Source organism: Nycticebus coucang, chromosome 5 (assembly GCF_027406575.1).
Source record: "Nycticebus coucang isolate mNycCou1 chromosome 5, mNycCou1.pri, whole genome shotgun sequence".
Lineage (NCBI taxonomy): Eukaryota > Metazoa > Chordata > Mammalia > Primates > Lorisidae > Nycticebus > Nycticebus coucang.
The window spans coordinates 110,485,159-110,508,791 of record NC_069784.1 but is presented as its reverse complement, the minus strand read 5'-3'; the positions used below and the strand labels follow the sequence as shown (position 1 = coordinate 110,508,791).

Genomic DNA, 23,633 nt, shown 5'->3' with positions numbered 1-23,633 from the left:
TTTACAAATTTTTGCAGGGGTAGAATGTCTTAATCATATGCTATAATATTGCAGCCAGGCCACCTATTTTGTTACTGAAATTACATGGTCTCAATTATTTTTAAGGTGCAACGCAAGGTGGTTCTCTTTCCCAGCGATCTACCAAGTTGATATATGTAGTAGCTGAAAACCCATCTCAGTTACAGAACATTCTCCAAACCAGTTTACAATAAGGCACAATATTCTCTATATAAATAGAACGTGGGGATTACCAAATGGTCTGTTTTTATGTTTGTTGGTTTATGTTTTGTTTTTCAAATCAGAAAGGAAGAGGAAAAAAAAAAAAAAAAAAAAAGGAATTTCTTTTCCTAAGGTGAGAAGGGAAGAGTTCTAGTTTAAGTACGCTCAAAGTCACGTGACCACGCTGTGATGCCGGCCCGTTGGCCCGCACCATCGGTGTGCCAGACAAGCTGTTCTCCGTCAACCTAGCACTTAGGTTTATGTTGGCAGCCTCTTCTGAATACAGAATCAGAAAAACAGGTTGTGTGTGAGGAACGGCAGTGGGCGATGCAATCAGCCAGCTTCTCTTTGCCCTCTGGAGGGGTGTTTCTTTCTGTACCTGCAAGTTTAGCAGCATAAGAAGCCTCGCTTGCTTGATATAAAAAAGAATTAAAAATTTATATGTAATTCCACAATTACAGTTATCATTTAAAGAAACCAGCTATACAGTAAAGATAATTTTGGGTTTTTTTTTTCACAGTAAGAAGTATTTTAGGTTTTAGTGCACAAAATAGTTAAGTACTGATAATCAATGCAATACTCACATTTTTTAAACTGCTATTTTCAAGCTGAAGGCCAAGAGAAGTGTAAGATTTATTAGTATGATTCTGAAAAGTATTCCAACCTTAATTTATGTGGGACACTACTTGGGGTAGAGGTAACCCAACACTACAAAATTTAAAGGGTATGTTTAAGGTTTGTGTGATGAAATCACAGTCTTGTGCAAAATTGGGATCTCACTATCTTTCTGCTCAGCACAAATATGGCTTTAACATTTGGTAAAGAAATACAGATTCAGAGCTTGAAGAAATGAAATCGTATTTCCATGGTGAACGTTATGATCTGTGAGCAAAGTGTGGACCTATGGAAGCCACGGAAGACTCAGGTGGTGAACCAGCATGAACCAGTCTCTGGTTAGGGACAGTGACCACTACCTGGACTTCGCAATCCACATTGTAACATTTTAAACACAGAACTGCAGGTGCAGACACCATTAAAATACTCTAGATCTTGAAGTCTTAAATTTCCACAAAGGAAAATCTTGTCACAGGAAATGACAGGAGAGCCTGTCAGTATTCTCAGCATGGGCTACACACCAAGAACAAAAAATAAACCTGCAAACACAATGACGACAGGCCTTGCAACGAATGCTGCCCACCGTGCCCAACAGTCCAGGCAGAGACGCACGTTTGCAAGTCTGTGACGAAGAGAATCTGCACTCAAGTGTTAAGACGGGGAAGCAGGTATTGTTTTACTGCTGTGATTTCAGTAACGTTGCCAAGATCCAGCTCACTTGCTGATTTACCCTGTGGTGACATTCAAGGTAAAAAGTCCGTAGACTCACGCTTCTCATTAGAAGCCACCGGGGGCATCTGCCTTCCATTACTGATGACATACCATTTCACAGCAGCACTGGGAATAAACACCTAACTTCACTGTAAGCCATGTTCATGCAATGTGGATTTTAATCCATGTCCATGGCATATTCTCAAAAAGTTTGGGTGGTAATTTCTTAACAATTTGCATGACAGTATCTTTCTCTATGCAACTTACACATATCAAAAAGTCTCAAAATCAAAACTGGGCAAGTCATCACGAATGTGGATCTTGGTTTTCTCCAGTAAAATGGTAGAAGGGGTACTTGAGACTTCTACATGCATTTTGTTTTCTAAGTAAAGGTCCCGCAGTCTTTCCCAAACCTTCTGCTTATGTTTGGATGCACAAATAGTTGCCTCCTACAATTATCGGAATTATTAAGAATCCAAATAAAACGCAAGCTTTCCTTTATTATCATGGTTCTTTTCTTATTGCAACAAATACTCAGTTTCTGCTGATGCAGTATTAAGGTTTGATAGCTTGAATTTTAAATTTGGTCATGTGAAGAATTATCAAAAAGGTTTTTGCTTTTCATTATCTACAGAGATTTTTCTTAAACCAAAGTTACATTGTAACACACAAACGCTGTCTTGTCTTTAAGGCACAACACATCAGTATAGACATTCTGTTTGCCAAACTTAAAAAAGAGACAATATTATATTCCCATTTCCCCTCCCTTCCCCTCCCAGACAAATGAAAGAAAAATTGCATCCACTTTCAAAGTCAGCTGCTAATAAAGTCACAGTAAATTATTTTCATCAACAATTTACACAAATTACAGGTCTAGATAGGACTGTCCTTATACAGTCTGAGTGCATTCCAATTCAGATTTTCTGGGCTAGGTAGGCTAAAGTCAGATTCAAACCTCAGGGCTGAGAAGATCTCCCATTGTGAGGAATGTTGTTGACCACCTTGTCAGACGGAGCAGGTGTGTGGCTGCTTTGCCGGGGTCAGAGTTCTTTGCCAAAGCTGTTAATTCCAGTTAGGACTCAATCGGTGTGGACCAGCAACCTCCACAGATTATTATTTTTTTCTTTTGAACCATTAAAGTGTTGTAAATATAAGACCATAGAGTTTCCTTTCTGTAGCACTAAAGTTTAATTCCATTCAGCCATCTGAATTCTTCATTCTGGAATCTTCATTCCAAATGTGATTTCATTCTTTAAGACAATTTATATGTGTAGAGCCAGAGGCACTGAATCACACATAAAAATTCAGTGTACTTGAAATATAAAAGATGGATCTCCGGCTGGAGAACATAGTTTACAAATACTCTAATTCCAGTGCTTGATGTAGAGCCAAGAGGTCTGAGTGACTTGATATCCTCCAAAAGGGCATGTTGTGCTGCGTGGTTAAGACAAGGAGGGAGGGGGAAAGGAGGGAAGGGGTGAGGAATGGAGAGAGGTCATGAACATTGTCTCAGTGAAGCAGCAGTGCACACAAGGGTGTGCAGTCCACCCACGCTCAAGGGAGGGGGTGCAAAAGGAGGGGTGGTCACGTCTGAAGGCTTGGCATTGTCAAACTAATAAATAGATCTGAACTGCATTTTAATCATAATAAAAGTGAACATTGAAAAGTCTCAGGTTCTTTACTGTTTATTCTAACATGCATCATTACCAACATCAACATCTGGAAAATCAGGCAGGCATCAAAATCCTCCCTGGCTGATGGGAAGCAAGTTTTTGTTGGTTTTGTTTTGAGACAGAGTCTTGCTCTGTCACCCAGGTTGGAATACAGTGGTGTCGTCATAACTCACTGCAACCTCAAATCCCTGGGCTCAAGTGTTTCTCCTCCCTCAGCCTCCCCAGTAGCTGGAACTGCAGGCGTGTGCCACCACACCCAGCTAAGTTGTCTATTTTTTGTAGAGACAGGGTCTCACTCTTGCTCAGGCTGGTCTTGAGCTTCTGACCTCAACTGATCCTCCAGCCTCAGCCTCTCAAAGTGCTAGGATTGCAGTCATGAGCCACCACACCAGGCTAAAAGCAAGTTTTAATCAATGCATCACTCCTAAGGGTCCATCTCTCAGTTTAAAATAAAATACAGTGATAAACTTCTTAAGCCCAAAGCTTTTTTTTTTTGTTGTTGTTGTTGTTTTGTTGCAACAGAGTTCTACCCTATGCCCTGAGCAGAGTGCAATGGCGTCGCAGCTCACTGCAATCTCAGACTCTGGCTGTGGGCATCCCGCTGCCTCAGCCTCCAAAGCTGCTGGGATTGCAGGTGCTCGCCATGGCAGCTGGCTGGGTTTTCCCATTTTTTCATGAGTTGGGGGTCTCACTCTTGCTCAGACAAGCCTCGAACTCCTGAGCTCAAGCAATCCTCCAGCCTCAGCCTACCCCAGTGCTGGGATTACAGGTGTGATTTATTGAAGAGAAGAGGGTAAATTCCTTTCTATGTAAAAAATAATTTGAAGCTGGATTATAGAAAGTAGGAAGAAATGTGAGAATAACCCTTTTCCTTCTTTGGGATCGCTAATAACTTCAGCCAGTGTGGTCAACCTGATTTATTTCACTGGCATGAAGTTGAGAGAAAGTACGCTAACAAACATTTTCAGGGAGGGGGGGACGATATTCCTAAGGGGACAAAAGTAGGTTCTTGTGGAGCAGAATATCTTAGTCGTTACAATGGTTTGTGGCCTTCCAAAGATATATCAGTATATAGTGTATATGTGGATTTAAAATTTCATGAAAGGTGATGAGGATAAAAAAAACCTAAAAGGATCCCATTGGGGATGACGAAGAAAAAAAGAAAACATGGTGATGAGTTTGGGCAGATGGCATCACCCAGATTGCACACATGTGAAACATACGTTCATGTATGTAACAGAAATGCATACATAGGAAACATGGACAGGACTTTAAAAAATTAAGCATCATAATAATTTTCACAACTGCTATATAATTCTTTGCTGCCTAATATAGTAGCCACTGGCCACATGGGGCTATTTAGCACCTGAAATGCAGTTAGTCCAGTTTAAAATACAGACTGAATTTCAAAGACTGAGAACAAAAAAAAAAATGTAACCATCACATCAATAATTTTTATATCGAGTAGGTGTTAAGATGATAATGTTTTGCATAAATTGGGTTAATTAAAATATAGTATTAAAATCAGTTCTACCTGTTTCTTTTTACATTTTAAGAATGTGGCTTCTAGGACATTTTCAATTCCACATGCAGCCCATGTTATGTATTTCTATAGGAGTGAGATGTTACATGTACTTATTCTTAAACTTTGAGATCTCTTCTTAAATTTCTCAAATAGTGTATGTTAAGGCAAACTAAAGTACAGACATTCACCCAGAAGTGACCCTTTTTTTATTCAGCTCAGATCTATTTGTAATAACAAAACAGTATTTAATACTTCTACACATGCGATTACTGCTACATTCAAAGAAAAGCATGCATTTTGGGTACTAGGGAAACCAACCACCTGTGTTTCAAAATAGAATTATGTGCCTTCACCATCACCAAAACTGTACCTACATAAACAACCATTTGGAAATAGCATTCATTCTATCTGAGATTCTTAATCCATTTGGATCCACATCTTTTTCTCTGGAAGTTTCGGGTGGAAAGCAGAGGATATAACAACTGGTATACCTAGTCTAGCTTTCACACCGTGGAGAACTTGAGGTAAAACTCAGTCAGTTTTAATTATCAAAGGCATATACTGTCATTGGTTTGGAAAAGGGAATTATATCACTTCTTACCTGGATACATGTGATTTTCACATAGGCTAAAAGATGTGTAAATGTTCCCTGAACCACATCAGGCCACTGACGGTTTTTAACTGCTATCTGTTGTGTGTAATTATGGTGCCAATATGAAAAATCAAAACGACATAGACTCAGGACATTGACAAACTCCAGATATTTCAATTGCACATGACTGGAAACATTTCAAGCAGTAGTCAGTCATGAAAGTTGTGTTTTTTGAGGTTGCAGTCCTGACCTCATACAAAACATTGTGGGGCCCATGTGCTGTCTTGGGTCACTGACACTGCTGATGAAGACCAAGGGGCTCTGTGGGAGGCAGAGTCTGCACCCGGCTCTCTCTTAATGGTATGAAAAATCATGGAAAATTTCAAGTATGGCTGCCAACACTGTCACAAAACCTTCTAAAATGGAACAGCTTTTCCTTTTTCCCAATTTTGTTTGATTTAAAATTACTAGAAATACAAATCGTTTCCTTTCTCATTCTATTATAGCCATGAACTTTTCTACAAAGGCGTTTATGTTGATATTTTTTTGGAAAACAGAAATCAGCTAAGCACTCCAGCACAAGTGTTTGGTGAAGGCTTTATTAGATGACGCTTTAATATTTCCTCGAGATAATAAGGAACACATTCTTTCTATGTAAAACAATTATAATTTTATTGTTTAAAATATCGATTCATCATTTTCCTTTGTTTTTTAAATTCTATCACTTTATCATTTTTATCTTGGCTAGAGGGTATTTCATTATTAGTCAGCGAAGGAAACAGATTTTGGTATTGTTTTGACTGGCAGTGTGGTGTCAGGGGCCAATTGTGATAGCATTCTTCTTTTGATATTGAACCAAACATTTAATGCTTTTTAACTGCCTTTGTCTCTTATTCAGAAATATGGGCCAGATTAAAAGCCTTATATAAATACTTAGATAAGCCTTTGAGGTCTTCTGAGTATGCTCAAAGCCAGGCTTCAATCACAGGTCAATGGCTCACCAAAATAGATGCAACTCTTCTAAAAGAGGTGAGGCACTTTGCCTTTAAGACAAGTTGGCATAACAGGATCTGAATAACAACTCATTCCCATAGTATTGTCTAAAATCACTTACAGAGGCTTTTCTACAGCTATCACATCCACCCTCAGCTTTCAACATCATGGAGCATACTTATTTTAGGTGCTCCCAAGGGTCATATGGTTTAGGAGACTCATGAACCACTCACACAATTTCTGCATGGAGCTCATTCAACTTCTTTATCTTGTTAAATTTCAGTGCTTAACGATGGTTATTTCCTCCATCTTCCCTGAGTCATCTATATCTGGATGAATTATGTGTTAAATTTATTATATACCCATACACGAATATCTATTTTTATTAAATTTACTTCATACACACACTCACAAATAAATAGAACTAAATTTTCCTGCCTTTCCTATCAATTTCAGGCAAAAAAAATGCTAGACTCCAAATGGTTTATTTGAATGTAAGTATTAATCCTCTCATGCTCTTATTGCTTTGCGTCTATAAATTTAAATCTTTTGTCAAGCTGCCATTGGGCCAAACTACAGAAATGCAAACAAAAAGGCTTGCATCAGAAGTATCACACCGACATTGTTTGAGACAGGTTACCTTTTTTGCTGCCTGTTCTTCTTCTACACCATCCCCAATTACAACATACACTACTTTTCTGCCAAACCTTTGCATTATTCGTTCAAAGCAACTTTCTTTTCCTGGAAGATAAACGAGACAAAGTTCAGAGTGAAGTTACCTGGTTAGCGGCATGCTCCTCATCTCGGCCATCTCCAATCACAACGTAAGTTATGTTAGTGCCAAATCTGGACACTATACGTTCAAAACAGCTTTCCTTGCCTGAAAAACAATGCACTGCTTATTCTTCCAGCCATTCCATTCATTAACCTAAAGATTCATAAAGTGTTAAGTTAATTTCTCTTGAACATCACTTGAACTAGCTTACAGCCTCTGGGTTTATGAAATCGACACGCATGTTTGAATAACATAAATCTTTACTTAGGACAGATTATTAAACAGATGTGTTTCATGCTTCAAAAATGTCACAAGCGTTAAGCTCTGGACCTACAGAAAATGTTAGTATGTTTTACTCCACCAAAAGAGTACCGGAACAACTTCATTACAGGCAACTATATGTTTTTCACAACCTTTGTTGTTTAATTCTACATTACCAGTTTTATCGAATTTATTTTAAGTAGCATAAATAAGTGAGTTGAATATGTTATTCTGAAAAGTCCTGAAGGTTCACCTCCAAAGGGAGAAAGAGTACTACGGTGTGGATTTACCTTGATAAACAACTCCATTCTTCAAGTGGGTGAGAGCTAGTCTGCTCAGAGTACTTGCACTAAGGGTGCTGTCCGACTAGGCTGCAGCATTGGTGACACTGGTAGCCTGTGATTGCACTAAGGGAACACCACCACACAATTGCTACCTGGTCTTTATGTTTACAACATCAGTACTATTCTCTAAATTTCATTCTTAGAATTTCATATATCCATGGCTAGTCTGATAGTTCAAAAATCCTAAAAAAAAAAAAAAAAAACAAAAAAAAAACATTTCTAGCTTTAAGGGGAAAAATAAAAATAATTTGTTTTAGATTAAATATAAGGGACAATATGGCCAATAAAAAAGAATATTTTCTTAACTAAAATAAATGTTTATCTTGGTATAAAGTTATTTGGTTTGTCACAAAGCAAAATTACCTTCTATGCAGTAACACTGCTAACATAAATGCATTTAAATAAAAAGTGGTGCTGCTGTCCAGGCTCTGAACTCCAGTACTCAGACAATGTGGAATTTACTTTATGACATGGCTCTCCTACACTCTACTGAAACAGCTGCACCTGGGGGTTCCTTTGCCAGAGCCAATATCAGACCTCCTCAAGGGCCAAGGAAAGTTATTTTTGGTGGGGGATTTTAGGATTTTGAAGCTCTCTTGTCAATGTGCCAGGCCTAAGTTTGTTGACCTTCAGGACACATTACACAACCCATTTATTTTTCTCAGGCATTTCCTTGACAGGCAGTAGAAGATGTGAGCAGTTTTCTTTAACTCTTTCAAGATGGCAGAAGCTGATGAAGATGTATTTTGAATGTTTACTAGAATTCTGAATCTTTGAAGGCCACTGAGAGTCAAAGATGACTCCACAGTTAGATAATAACTAAATAAACAAGGGGGTAGTTCTTGGATCGCTACTGCACACTTTTGGAAATGTGGATTTTCAGCCACTCGTTGTGTGTTAGGAATATTCCAATTTGTTTTCTGATTTATGAATTTTTTAATTTTTCCCCCATAATTAAGCATACTCGTTCAATCCATCCAAGAGTCCCATGTAATGCCAAAACAGTATTTTTATCTTGGCTGTAGATGACTGCATAGGCAAGGATGTAATACTATACCCCCCATTCTAATTAAACTATTAAATGCCATGGCTGGAGATACTACATGTGATTTAGATAACATGTGCTGTAATATTCTGTGAAATATATAGAGCTACCCAGATACTGAGCTCAGAATTTGACTATCCAACAGTTCTAATAAAATTCATCACATACGTACAGGGAGTTGTAGGAGACTCTCCAACTTTATCCAAATTTGCTTCACGTATTAATAGTGAAATTGATGAAAAAGGGAGCCATGCAGAGTCACACAGGTATGAACACGTTCCATACAGAGTTTAAAATAACTTCTTTACCTATTTTCGTTGCACTGTAAATATTCTCAATGGGGAAAGCACCTCCTAAACTATAGAGCAGGACCTTCGCGAGTGCTGGGATCAGCTGGGTTGTCGTTACCAAGACATTCACGCAGTTACTCCTAAAACAGAGAAAATACATGCGTGTGTTTTCTAACACTAAATAATGTATAGTAGATTTAAAATTGTCGCTGGAGTCTCTAAATTCGTTAATAAATGTGCTCTTTGAGTATTCAGAAGTTACTGCCTATCAGCAGACAGATACTCACCAAATTGTGGCAGATTATTCAGAATAAAACACACACGGACAACTATATTGTGACGCTTAAAGTTCTGCATTGTATTTTGTCAAAACAATATGTGATTCAAAGTCATGTACAGGTAAATGTTACAGAAAGCAAATACAGTGTAAGATGAGAAAGTGTGGCCTTTTGGAGTTTAGAGATGTGGGGGGTTTTGATCGGAAGTTTCACCACTCACACTGTGTGATATTCAGTCACATCCTTTCGGTTTAAATTACAAACATTTTATATATTTTTAATAGAAAATTTAAGAAAGACAGAAAATAATAAGAAGAAAATGAACAGAATTGTTATTCAACTACCTAGAGACAGTTGTTCTATCCATTTTGTGCATTTTATTTTCAGTATTTCTGTTTGCATATAGGTTTTTTCTCCTCATTAGGATCATACAATTTTGTATTGTGTTTTATTTATGTAATATCATGAGCCTATTAGTTTATATCATCTATCACTTCCCCTCTCCCAACATAACAATGTGTGCCAATACTCTACCACGTAGATGCACCAAAATTTTTTAAAGCTAAATTTAGTTGATTCGATGGCTTTTGATTTTGTAAATATTAGAAATAATGCACCCTACATTTCTTCATACATCTTTGATTGGCCCTAGACTATGTTCATAGAACAAGAATCAGGGTTAGAGGGTAACTGAAGTTTGCTAAAGGCTCCGTCACCTAACTCAGCACAGCATCTATTTTTCTGACCTCGTGGGCAGTCTGCGAAAGCTGCCAATATGGTAATATATAGATTATAATTTAATAACTATAATTTAATGATACATAAAACATAATCTTAAAAATTCCATATCATTTAACTATTCAATGCATAATGATTTCTTTTTCTTCTCTCCTTTATAAATTTCTTAAAATCATAGATCCCTGTAGTTGCTTTAAGGCCACCTATTTAATAATCTGTACATATTATATGTAGTGCAATGAATATAGCCTATAAATAATGATCTTTGTTTTTTAACTACTGAGGAGACATCTCTTAGAAAAAGTGAAGGCTAGGGTGGCGCCTGTGGTTCATTCGGTAAGGCGCCGGCCCCATATACCCAGGGTGGCGGGTTCAAACCCGGCCCGGGCCAAACTGCAACCAAAAAATAGCCGGGCGTTGTGGCGGGCGCCTGTAGTCCCAGCTACTTGGGAGGCTGAGGCAAGAGAATCGCTTAAGCCCAGGAATTGGAGGTTGCTGTGAGCTGTGTGAGGCCACGGCACTCTACCGAGGGCCATAAAGTGAGACTCTGTCTCTACAAAAAAAAAAAAAAAAGAAATAGTGAAGGCTGCTGACCGTCCTCCTCTGAGAAATCTACCTTCCGCTACATTTTACATGCAATTGCAGGGGCTCAAGAGCCCTTACGTTCCAGCTGACCTGATCTTTGCTCTCTCTGTCATAAGTTACAGAGACGACAAGACAGTAAGTCACATTTTCAAGCAGCTTTCATTATAGATAATATTTCCTCACATGGAGCCAGAATCTTCCTTCCTAGGATTCCTACTCACCGGTCCTAATTCCTTCCTTTATAGATACAGACAAACCTAGTGCGTTTTCAGCCTAATATCCCACATAGCTGGAACTGGTCATCTCGCTCCACACAGGAATCAGCTGACCAAGCTCTCTGGCTCCTCCTTCCAGCTGTTCCTTTTGCCTGGTTCCCCTGGGCCAAACCCCTGTGACTACCGTGCTGGATGCAGGCAGCTTCAACTCTGTCACAGCCCCCGCTGGAATATGGTGTCAAAGATCTCAGCAAAGTACTGCGCTGCCGGTTCCCAACGCTGACCCTGCAACGCTTCTTCCCTGGTCTGATTTCCATTCAGACTTCCTGCCATCAAGTAGCTGGTGCTCATGCTACAGGGTCAGCAGCCATGTGCAGGATTTCACACCTGCTCATTCACTTTCATGTTCTGAATACTGGGCTCTTTTCTGTATCCTGATTAAGTCTCTTTCCCCGACTGCTATATTACCTACACATTTGCTAAGCTTCCTTTCATTTACTCATCTAACTCAGAAATCCCACCAGGGAGGAAGACAGTGCGGAGATTCACCCTCCCCTTGCTGGCTATCACTTTCCAGATTTACATTACTTTATGAATTAAGCACGTGTAGCAGGTGGTTGTTCAACCAGTTATCTATCAATTTAATTCTATCATCTCCACTAACAAGTCAGAATTTCACTGTTGAGTTCAAAGAACGCAAAGTCTAAAGGTTTTTTTTGAGAGCTTTTTCTTGCTTTTCTGATGCATTTAAATTATGTGTATTATCTACTATGGCCTAAAAGACCTAAAACCTGCCTTCTTTGTAGAAACACTACTGTTTTATTTCTGTTTCACCTTGTGTACGTGCTCTCTCTTTTTTCATTAGAAGTCATGTAACCTCTCTGTGGGGATCATCAGTGGTTATAAAGAGCTATATGGAGAGAGGGATTTGTTGGTTATTCTGTGAAGCAGCAACTCTCACCCAAACTGCACACATAGAAACTGAAAATCACTAGATTTGGAATTGTTAGGTCACTTTAAACTCTATAACAATCTAGGAATCAAAACATTTTGAGGTATGTTGTGTAATTAGAACTAAGTCTTCAAAACAATAAACATAGAAACGGCAACAATTTCACTTACCTAGTACTAATAATTGATAAAGACTTAAGTGCATTGGTTAGCCAGGAATCTGTCAGACCTTCGATCTCTGCCCTTAACTGTAGCCACGCGTCCCTCTTGGCAGGGCCAAGGAGTCCTGTAACAGGAAAAGGCAGGCAGAGTCAAGCAGTGAATATATTTTTTTGAAATATCTAGTTTGGACTCCCTTCTATTCAGTATAGATATTTTTTCATTCAGTCTCTATTAGAAATGGATATATATATTTATACCAATATTGATCCTTCTTTTCTGAATTGGCTACACATTCATCTATTCAATGAATTAAAGAACTTCTAGGTGGCAGGTACTGGGCTAACCAGTGGGGATAGACAGTTTTTCTTCTGGTGCTCGTGCTACGGGGTCATATGGAGGATGCCCTGAGTCAACCTCAGACCTGATGCAGTAGAATCCAGTCACCTGAGGAGCTTTGAAAATGCCGGTGCCCAAGTCTCATTCTAAAGGACTGGGCTGTGTCGAGTCTGGAGGTACAGTCAGGTTCTACCAGCCTAGGGACACAAACCTTGAATATTTGGCTGTCTGAAAATGTTCAGTTTCTTAATAATCACAATCATGTTCACTGTGAAACAGTAACAATGACATTATTAAATGTAGCTATTGGAATCTTTCCATACTAGTGCTAATGCTAATTAGCTAATACTTTGTTTTGTAAAAAGAAATTAAAATTGTGTTTAAAGTCCTAAAGTGCATAATACAGGTATAGATGACAATGACAACTACAATGTTATAGAAAAGATGTTCTTGGAAAAGATTCAGCCCTCGCTTGTACGGGATCGTAAGATCATAAATCTGTTTAAAATGCGGAGGGTGCCAAAAAATGTCTATCTGCTATCTACTCAAGTCAAGTTTGACTTCTGCAATTATAAGAGGTGCTCAAACGTGACTTGTATTCATCTTTTGTTATCAGTGTGTATTGAGTATTACAATTTTAATACAGTTTTTTTCTTAAAATATATATACATTTTTTGGCACTCTGTATAGATAATTTTTTTTTCCAAAAATCAAGATTTACACCTTCTTGCAAGTTTTACTTGTCCTCATCTCAATAAAGAGATGCTCATGCAAGATAGGAAATGGGACTTTCTAAGATGTTAAGATTATTTCTTAGCAACCTGTCAATTTTTAACTAATTTTAATAATACCATATAAAAAAGGGAATTAATGACATATTTGAATGATAAAAATAAGATTTCCCTAAAGGATATTTAAAGTTAAGGTTAAACATATTACCCACATTTGATTTTAACTGGAAAACCTATTTATTTGCTTTTACAAAGCAACAGGTAGAGAGATTAGGGCGAATGAGGAAATCAGGGTTTTTTTCCCTAGAACTTTTGGCAAGTCAGTAGCCAATTTCTTATCTGGAAATGAAAGTCTTCATGTCTGCACTCTCTTTTGGTGCTGACATTCTTATTGTCTATGATTTTTTTCTCTTACATTTATTATCTGTTAGGGATCTGTTGTGGGCTTCACTGACAGGCACCGGGAATGCAGGGGGACCCCAAAGCCCCACTCTCAGGACGTATTATATTATGGGGGTGTGAAAATTTATTCAGTGTATTATAAATATACAATGTAGAAACTTTAATATACATGTAATACATAAAACAGAAATATTATTAAATATAAATTAAAAAATAAGTATAAATTTAATATAATATATGAAATATGAATATATGTAAATATGTAATATATATTAAAATTTTATTTACTGTATAGTATTCTATGATGTACATGTGACTATACGAGGTGTGGTATACACATGTATATTCAGTTGGATAATTCTGTTTTGGATTCTGGTGTATGGTTCTCAATAATCTTCCCCCCTCCTTTTTTTTTAACAAAAGAGAAGAATATAAATAAATGAAAAACTCTGGAACATATTTCTTATGTAATCTCATAGAAAATCTTAGGAATCTTGTTGACCTAAATTTGATTCTAATAATATAGATCAAAAAGGTTTATTATATCTAGAAGCACATCCAGGATTCTAGTTTTGATATCACAGGTTTTAATACCTCCTGTAAAATAAATGAATGATTATAAAATCATTCAGCTAGTACCTACAGAGTATTTGAACTTTTAAAACCCATGATCATCACAGTCAACACTATTGACGGGTAAGACAAGAAAATGTGTTTTTTAAAAGATAAACTTTTGGGCGGCGCCTGTGGCTCAAGAAGTAGGGCGCCAGTCCCATATGCCGGAGGTGGTGGGTTCAAACCTAGCCCCGGCCAAAATCAAAAAAGAAAAAAAAAAAAAGATAAACTTGTTAAGTCTTTCAAATGACAACCATATATATATTTTTCTGTAAATGCCTGCTTCATTTTTTTCATTTCAGATTAATACAAGGGTTCATACAACTATTTATATTTATGTGTGACAGGATTCCAGAAAGGTGATGCTTGCTGGCAATGCTGCTCCAATAATCAAGGCTCTCTTCTTCAGAAAGGTCTTCCTCCCATTGCCTTGGTCAGACCCTGTGTCTAGTTTGCACTGATAATATCCCAAGCATTAGCTGATGAAGGTGAGTTAAACGCCTTTCTTTATATTTTGACTGAACACGTGGGCGCAAGGGTTCACAAAGAATCCCCAATCCACGCAACGGTGGTGCATGTTTTATGTCACAAGTAAACCTTTCCCTACACCAGTTCTGAGAAACTTGAAATTCTGGCTCAGCAGGGTTCAGCATGAGCTCTTGCTGAGGACAGTAGGATAGTCTTTAACATGGAACTACAGTTTGAATTCTACCTACACCCAGAGTGCCCTTATTAGATTAAGAAAGCCACACATACCTCCGACATTGTTCTTGTAGGTGTTATATAATTCTTTTACTCTTCTGTAACGAAAAGCCAACTTCCTCATCCAGTCCACTCCTCCTCTTACACCTGTTGGCAAACAAAGGTTTGCACTACTTGCAGCTGCATGGAAGCCATCAGTTGCAAAACTGTAGGTACTGCAACACCCAAAATACATTAAAAAGAGATAAAAGAAATAATTACATGTGCAAAACTCCATGGCTGAATTTCTGTAGGAAACAGCAGACTGAAAGGCTTGGCTTACCTTAAGTCTTGCCCATTATCATCAGAGGAAACATCATCTATGTGAACTTGATCACACTCCTGTGAAAAACATTGGAAACGTTACTTGTTTTTCAAATGATGCTTGCCACCGGGTTTGAAGGCGTCCCCATCTTTCCATTTGATCCGACTATGGCCAGAAGATGGCGGCATGTACCCATCCATCCCACCATCTCAGGCTTGTTTTCTCGTGCTGGAGAATGACACCATTTCTACTGTCTGAGATCTAAATCCATAAGACTGCCACAAAAAGGACTCAGAAAACATGTGCCACGAGGGTTTTTTTTAAGAGCAATTTAGAAATGATTTTACTGTCAATATCATTGATAAGAAATTCTCTTCTGAATCTCTGTAATCACTTGGGCTCTTTGACTGACGTTTCTGTTGTGCATATTTAAGCACAGCTAATCTGAAGATATAAAAAATCTTGTTTGGTCTGCACATTTTTGGTGGTTACTATTATTTATCATTTGCTGAGAGGCCACAGAGGGGCGTGTCCTCAGATTCTGGTGTCCTGTGAGGTTCCCATGACTTCCTGTTGGACCATAGATATCACCATTGAATCAGGCTGGTGTTATTTTAAAGGTCCTGGTCTTTGTAAACAGAAAAAAAGGTAATAATCATAGAAGCTGATATTTTCTTTTTTCAGGTTTTCAAATTATTGAACAAAATAATAATTATAAATAAAAGTGAATTAATGAAGATTTTTCTCTCTCAAATGTGCTATAAAACTCCAAGGAAAATAAACTTTCAGTATGTATACCCACACGGTTGGCCTGATTTCAAGTTATAGAGTGCTCAGAACAAATGATCACTTTTCTGGATAAGGATTCAATTCTTCTTTGCTGTTCAAAGAATCTTATTCTGCCTTTGAATAATCTGTAAAGTTCCCGTGAACTACTATGAGATCTGAAGGTGGAATTTGGCAAGAGTATTTAAAATACCTAGTCCTCAGAATAAATATACAACAGCCAATGGTATATTATCATAGTTTATAATAAATTAATTCCTTATAATATAAATAAGCTCAGAAGAAGTATGGTCCGGCATCTTGGGCCTATTTTTCCCTCTCGAATTATTTAATCATACAGATTCTGACTCTATCTATAGTGCTTGGCATTCAAAATCAATTAAAAAAAAAAACCTTAAGTTTGAAAATATGCCATACTAAACAAAGGCTTTTCATTTAAAATTCTCCAGTTTTCTACACAATATATTAATCTTTTTTCAGTTTAAAGATAATCTAGCTGACTCCTCTAAAATATAAAACTCCGTGACAAGCATAATTAGTACCATTTCAGTATGGTAACTTAAAGATCTAGGTAAATTAATTTTAAAAGTTCAAATGATTTACATAAGTATAGGTTTAGTGTTTTTGAATAAATCTTGACCCATATTGATAGGTGAGGGGCCAGAAAATTTAATCTGACCTTGTGGGTGATATTTGGTTCAATCTAGCATATAGGAATCACTCTACAATTCTGTCTTAAATAAACATCAGAACGCTACCCAAATGATAATTCTCAACAGGATTACCACAATCATTTAAATTTTATAACACAAAGTTCAGTGATATAAAATAAAAATATTCTAGATGCTGAGGACTGTATGAAGATATTTCTATCAAGAGTAGGGGATAGGGAGAAAGAGCAGAGTAGGTGCTGAGGCTGCCCAAGATGTGACCAGTCAGTGACCAAGTATTAGTTGAAAAGAGTATAGTTCAAACTGTAACCAAAAAGAGGCAGTATGCTTCTAGAGAAATCTCAGGCAAAGGTATTGCAAGCAACCATAGTAGCTATTGGACTGGACTTCCAAGGAAAGGGTGAAGAGATTTTACCAGTTAGCAGTAAAGTAGAAAAAAATTTTTTTTTCCCCAAAATATGGAGGCACCATAGTAGTTCCAGAAGACAGGATTAGTTCTTATTTAGAGATGGTGACATTCTTGGAGCGTACATACAATTTACACTGAAATAAATCACCAATGAAATGGTATTCCATGAAGTTGCCCATTCCACTGAAGTTTTGAAATCTTTCCTCATGTAAATAATTCCTATATCTTTCCTTTACAATAAACTAATGATATCCCCTCAAAAAGGGGAGGGGATCCCTAAAATTTATAGTAAATCAGAAGTTATTTCTATATTTAATAGTCTCTCATCCTATTTTTAGAGAAATTCTTCTGACATTTTAAGTATTAATTCACATGATTAATTTGTGTATGGGTTGCCCAAACATTTATTTTTTACTCTTGGGGACAACAGTATATCAAACTTATTAGACCATGAACTCCGTATTTAAAATTATGTTTGAGGTTTTTCCAAATCTAACTTCTCCTTAAATTTATTTAGGCATAGTTAACTATGCCTGTTGACTCTGGATGGTTGCCTGAGGATTACAGTCCAGTGAAGGAAACCTGAACTTCAATTACTTATATTTTTAGGAAAAGCTAAATAATTATTCTTCAATCAGTTTTTACTCTGAGGAACTTTATAAGAATCATTTTGACCAAATGTGAACTACTAAAAACAGTCTAATGCTCTCGTGAAGCACTGCAAAAACTCAAATGTTTGAAATAGTTCTGATAATAATCTTCAATTTTTAAATTTTGTCTTGTAAAGCGACCACAGAGTTGTCACTGATATTTATCAGTTATAATGCACAGCAGTCTTTTCTCACTTTTGCAATCTCAAACTCCCCACTGTCTTCTTGTCTGGAAGTTATTCTATTTTTATTTTTTTTTGGAAGTTATCTAACTGAAATAGCATTTTATTAAAATACATAGCATTGTCTTCTAAGGGGGGAGGATTAGCGTTGTCTTCTCAGGGAGAAGTGAGAGAGCATTTGCCTCTCTGCAGCTGGACAGGCTGGATGTAGGGAAGTGTCTATTAGAAGGATTTAATTTTGTATCTTTTAAGGAACTAGGTGAGGAGCAGCTGCTACTACATATGTTGCAGTGTCTATTGAAGGATCTGAGTCTCAAATTTTATTTTTAGGTTAAAGCAAGAACACTGAGAGGTTAAATATACCAAAAAGAAAAAAAGCTAATGGTGGAGTCACTCTCTTGAGGAATTCGTCTCTTTGTCAGCATAAGTGAAAATAACTTCATTCCAGTTATGGTGCCTGAGATACTCTTCGGTTGCAAGAGGTATATTGAAACAAAACATTGTATGAGAGTAAAGTTGACTTTCATAATGTCAGATGCAGAAGGGCAGAAGGGATGCATGTAACCACCCTGAATGTTCTTGAAAGCTATTATTTTGATTTTATTTAACTTTAGTGCTTCTTTATCTCACTTAAGTCAGTAATCAACTTGTATGACTTGGGTGCTTTGTCTGGACATGCAAGCACGCATCTGTACATGCATGTTTGAGAGTTCAATCAATAGCTAGTAGACCCTCCAGAGTTGGCCACCTCCTTACACCGACCAGCTCCTCAAGTTGACCTGATTTTCCTGGACTGGACATGCACCACATGTGCGTATCAGTGCAACAAGTGCTAGTTCCTTATGTGGCCCAGCTCTGTCTGCTGACCGGTTTGTTACGGTCCCTTCAGTGGTTAACTTATGGAAGTTCTACTGTATGTGCAGAGACTCAATTATTTCATTAAGTGCAGTTTTGTTAGAGGTCCTGTCAGGTATTTAAAAAATATATACAACATAGTAATTGAACTAAAATAAAAAGTCTTTATCTTAGATGAATATAACATGCTTTTGATGTACTAATATTCATTTCAAACTTGCAAATTCATTACACGTATATGCTACTTTTACCTTCTCCCTTCAGTGTTTGTTTAAAAGTTGAGTAGTGCCATGATAAAAGCCACTATAAAAGCCAAAAGCTCATTTATTCCATTTATTTCTAGTAAAAAATAATTAACCAAATGAAATAAACACCATAAAACTTGGATACAACCACATAAAATTGTTTTCTTTTTACAGCTTTGAAAGAATTAAGACCTAGAATTCCCTTTATTATAAGACTGACCCATATTAACCAACAGAAAAGCTAACCCCAAAAGTTATCACTACATATAAAAAATTCAAGTTCCAGAAAGGTTAAATGTGTTTTCTATTGTCTGGTGTACATATAAAATCATTCCGTGTACTAGACAGTAATAAGAAGCAGGATTAATTTAAATCAGGTTTTATAGAGGCGATTATCCTTTTTTGTCATCGAAAACTTGAAAATTTGCCCAGATATTGATGATCTTTCATATTATCCATTATAGAAAAAAAAGCCTCTTTAAAAGACAGTAATTTTAGTACCCAGTGAAAATACTGAAGCTCTTCTGAGAAAAAACCAACACAATGCTATTATACAGATTTTCAGTATGTACATTTCATTCATGGGATGATCTGAATCATTCATTTTTATTCTTAAGTCTCCAGCATAAGTAAAACTTGACCTCATACTTTGTCAATTAAAAAAAAAAAAACGTATTTAAGTCACTCAATAACTTGGCTGTTTTACACTTTTTAAAATTTCAGCGTGGTGTGGGAGCAAAAGCACGTGCTCCAGAGCCAGACAAATCTTTCAAATTCTGGTTCTACCAATTCAATAGCAGGTAAGCCTGGCTGCGATTGTTATGCTGTGAACCCTATTGTTTCTTCCCTGTAAAATTAGTGTGATAAATATATTTACTTGAAGATATTGTGGATTAATTAAGGAAAAGCCTAACATAAAATATCTAGAAATGGGGGAGGGGGGGTTCAGTGATAATCATTTCCCTCTTCATTCATGATTATAGACAAAAACTTTTATTTTTTCATAAAACCATGAGACAAATAATAAATTTAAACATGTCGTTTAGAAAAAAGAAATAAAAATATTTATTTTAGCATAGTCATGCTTGTCTGACAAGCAATTCTGCCACACGCACAGACCACTTAGTTATTTCAGGTTCTACTATCTGAATGCTTTATAACCAAAGTCGCGAGCACGCCGACTTGCGCCTTACTGCTGCCCATATTCACCTACTGTGGGGTTATTGTTTCCCTTGGGCCTGTTCATTTTTTTGTTTTTGTTGCTTTTACTTTCTCTTCCTCTTATTTGCCATTTAGACAGCGTGTTGCCATTTGAGGTTGGAAATGGAAAGGTAAATTTTAAAAAAAGAGAATATAAATACCTTCAAACCCATCAAATGTGTTATATAAATAGCTTAGCACTGCTTTATCTGGGAGATGAGGAAATAAGGAATAATAATGTGGTCTAAAGTTAGGTTTCGGATTATCTGCAAAATGTAATGATCATGCTGTCACCACGAGTGGTGTCTGTGAATACTGTCTCGTGATTCACCCAAGTAGTGTCCTGGTTAGTCATCTGGAACAGCTGATGTCGATGGCAAAGGTGCCAAGTGGGTTGTGGCTGACACACGAACAGAACCAGGAGCAGAGTGCAGCAGGGGACGGGACGGGATAGTGGAGCCGACCATCAATTCCGGGACATTTCTGCTGTGTGTGTGTGTGCCAGTACATATATGTGTGTTACTCGTGAACACAATTTAACTTTATATTTGTGTATACACTTTTTCCTCTTGATGAGAGCTTTCTGGTTCTCTCGAATTTCTATCTTCCCCTCTTCTTGGGGAAGATACAGAAACCATCTAAGAGCTAGTGTCGGATCTGCTTATTCCCACCTTTCAAAAGGCTTACCTCTAAGTCATTAAAAAACAAATGTGTGTCAGCAAGATTAAAAATCATTTCCTCCATGCGGAGTCCAAGGGTTACAGCCATGGGGGGATCCTGAAAAGAAAATACACACATAATGAGGCAAAGTTTCAGTAACTACCGAAACATCTGAAGTGTGTAATTGCTGTGGGAGGAAGAGACCGCATGGACTTTTGCTGTAGATCCAAAGTCTACATCTAGTTATCTAACAAGGAGACTTTCCAGAGACCCAGGACATAACAAGAGCACAGACACATCTGGGAATTTAGACATACATACAGAGGGATCAACATACATTTTCACATAAAGCCAACTGGTTCACATGGCTCAGTTTACACATAATCCATGGAAAATCTTTTGGAGAAAGGTATTTGGATGGGGTACTGGAGCAAACTTGGTAAAAAGAGGAAAGAATGTCCTTTTAAGAATGGCAACAACCAGAATTAAAAGACAAAAGTATGTCAATTGGGTGTGTGTAAGACTTGAAAAGACAACATTATCTTGGGGTAGAAGAAAAAGAACTGGTACAGGATGGTGCAACCACCACGTAATTATTACCTGCATTTTGATCAACAGGGTAATAGGAATCTATTCAAACACGTAGAGTTTGGTCTTATCTGAGTTTGACTAGGGGAGTTTGGTCTTATCTGAGTTTGAGAGGGGAGGGTTGAGGATAACTAAAAGAAAATTACCTTCATACACGTAATCTAAGTAGAAAATACATGCTGTTGGCCATTTATTAAAAGTGAAGGGGTTAACAAGGAGTCCAAATGACTCAATTTTCATTTATAGAAACCAAGATATTAAACAGCAGCAAGGACCTGAAAATCAAGACCAGAGCTGTGACTTTACCATGATTAACTACAGCTGAAGATTTGGCAGCAGGCAGTGTTAGGACTAAAAGTAAGGAAAGTTTAGGGATAGCGAAGGAAAGTAATTCATGCACAAACATTGTGTTTAAAATTATCAAAGTTGGAATGATCTCTAAAGGAGAGCTGCTAATAGGTGTGACGCTGGAGATACAGAAAATAGAAAACCTGGAAGCCACCAAGCCTTAGAATTTGAGACCAGGGGAGTGTTAGCAGGGAGAAGAATATGGTTTGGAATAAAGCTGACAAATCTAGAAGGATACTATTGGTGTTGGCTGAGAAGTTATTTTGGAAGACCTCAGAGGGTGATTTGGGTTGAGTGGCTGGGCCAGGAGCCAGACTGTAGGGATTTGAGAAGAGAGAACCGAAATTGTGTTTTCAGTGCTCTAATAAATGGCATTTCAAGAAATGTATTTAAACGTGGGGAAATGTAACTCTAACTTTACTTAATTTGTGATAAGAACACACAGTGTGGGTCTGGCCGAGCAGTCTTCATTTATAACCTCTGCACCCCTGAACTGATTCCACTCGCAATTAGAAGGCCCCCCTCATGCCACACCTCCACGACGACCAATCTTACTCCTACACTGCCTTCCACAACGCTCAGAAGGGACAGCCCCAGACTCAGTGTAAACACGCCTGCCTGCCAGCCCTGTGCGCCGCAGCCACTGCAGCCTGGAGACCAGGAATGGCACGCCAAGACACAGGGACAGAGCGCAAGGGGTCACTCGGGTGTGTGGCTCAAAGCTAAGACTTGATGAAGGAGAAAATGGAGATAAGACAATAACATGTTAGATTGCAACATAATTTTCTAATTGTCTACATCTTCTCCTTTGAGATTTCTGTGGATTTCTGGGCTCAATATTCTCATTTCTTAGAAATGAATGTTGACTGTCACATACTTGACAGCATCCTGGCATCATGTTCTCCAGCCAGCTCTACTCTCCCTCTGGATTCATCTGCCTTCCTCCAGGGGCGGGACCACTTGGGGCAACATACCCAAAGATCAAATACATGCTGTTTTATCCAACAAATGTTCATTCAAAAACAAGAACAGACATATTACATGTCTGTTTTGTGTTTCAAAGAGTTTTAGAACTCAGAAGGAGCCCTACCCTTTTCCTTCATGTAACATTCTTTCTTTTTTCTCTTTTTTTGTTGTTCATATTTTTCTTGTAGTTTTTTTTTTTTTTTTTTTGAGATAGAGCCTCAAGCTGTTGCCCCGGGTAGGGTGCCATGGCATCACAGCTCACAGCAACCTCCAAGTGTTTCTCCTGTCTCAGCCTCCCAAGTAGCTGGGACTATAGGCACCTGCCACAACGCTAGGCTATTTTTTTGTTGCAGCTGTCATTGTTGTTTGACGGACCCAGGCTGGATTCGAACCCACCAGCTCTGGTGTATGTGGCTGGTGCCTTAGCCACTTGAGCCACAGGCGCCGAGCCTTTCTTGTAGTTTTTGAAATAAAATCTCTCATGGTCGAATAAATCGTTAAAAATACATGTGCACTTTGTCTTTTTTTCTCTTTAAAAAATTCCTATTGCTAGTCTCTCTTTTGGGGGGGTCTGGGAAGGAAGCATCGGGTAGGCACAGAACACAAAAGTCTTGTAAATATTCTGCCTACTCATGGAACCATGAACAAAATGTCTACAGAAATATCAGGAAAAATCAAATATAATTACAGCGTGAAAACATATAATTCCATTAGGGACGCTCTGTGCTTTTGAGGAATGTTCACTGATGCAAGACAATGAAACGGAGCTCCACGCTCCTCGGCTGGGCTGCTGCTGCTGACTGCTCTCCACACGTGTATTTCAGATGGGGGTTCAGAAATATCTTATTTAAAAGTTTTCCTTCTGGAGACCAGGTTGGCTAGACTCTTCTCCAATGATTTGGCAATTTTTCTTTTTAAGTTTTAAATAAAATTGTTGAATTTCTGTGTTCATTCCTCACAGTTTTTTTGCATTTACAGATCAGATTTAGGGGGATGGGAGAAAACCCACTA

At 37.7% G+C, this 23,633-nt stretch overlaps 1 protein-coding gene across 7 annotated transcripts in view; it reads right to left on the bottom strand.

Annotated features, from left to right (window-relative positions):
- Positions 1-318: 318 nt before the first annotated feature.
- Positions 319-23,633, bottom strand: part of EYA4 (EYA transcriptional coactivator and phosphatase 4) — a 257,652-nt gene continuing 234,337 nt past the window's right edge. For 6 of the 7 annotated variants that reach the window (XM_053592554.1, XM_053592555.1, XM_053592560.1 and 3 more), the window contains 7 exons: positions 20,748-20,837; positions 15,081-15,139; positions 14,813-14,973; positions 11,982-12,096; positions 9,062-9,183; positions 6,969-7,069; positions 319-2,979 (listed from right to left, as the gene is read on the bottom strand). In XM_053592554.1, coding sequence (XP_053448529.1) covers positions 2,899-2,979; positions 6,969-7,069; positions 9,062-9,183; positions 11,982-12,096; positions 14,813-14,973; positions 15,081-15,139; positions 20,748-20,837 — 729 coding nt within the window. In that variant the 3' untranslated portion in view covers positions 319-2,898. Of the gene's footprint in view, positions 2,980-6,968; positions 7,070-7,107; positions 7,209-9,061; positions 9,184-11,981; positions 12,097-14,812; positions 14,974-15,080; positions 15,140-20,747; positions 20,838-23,633 lie in introns of all 7 variants that reach the window. The other variant, XM_053592557.1, reaches the window with a different exon arrangement.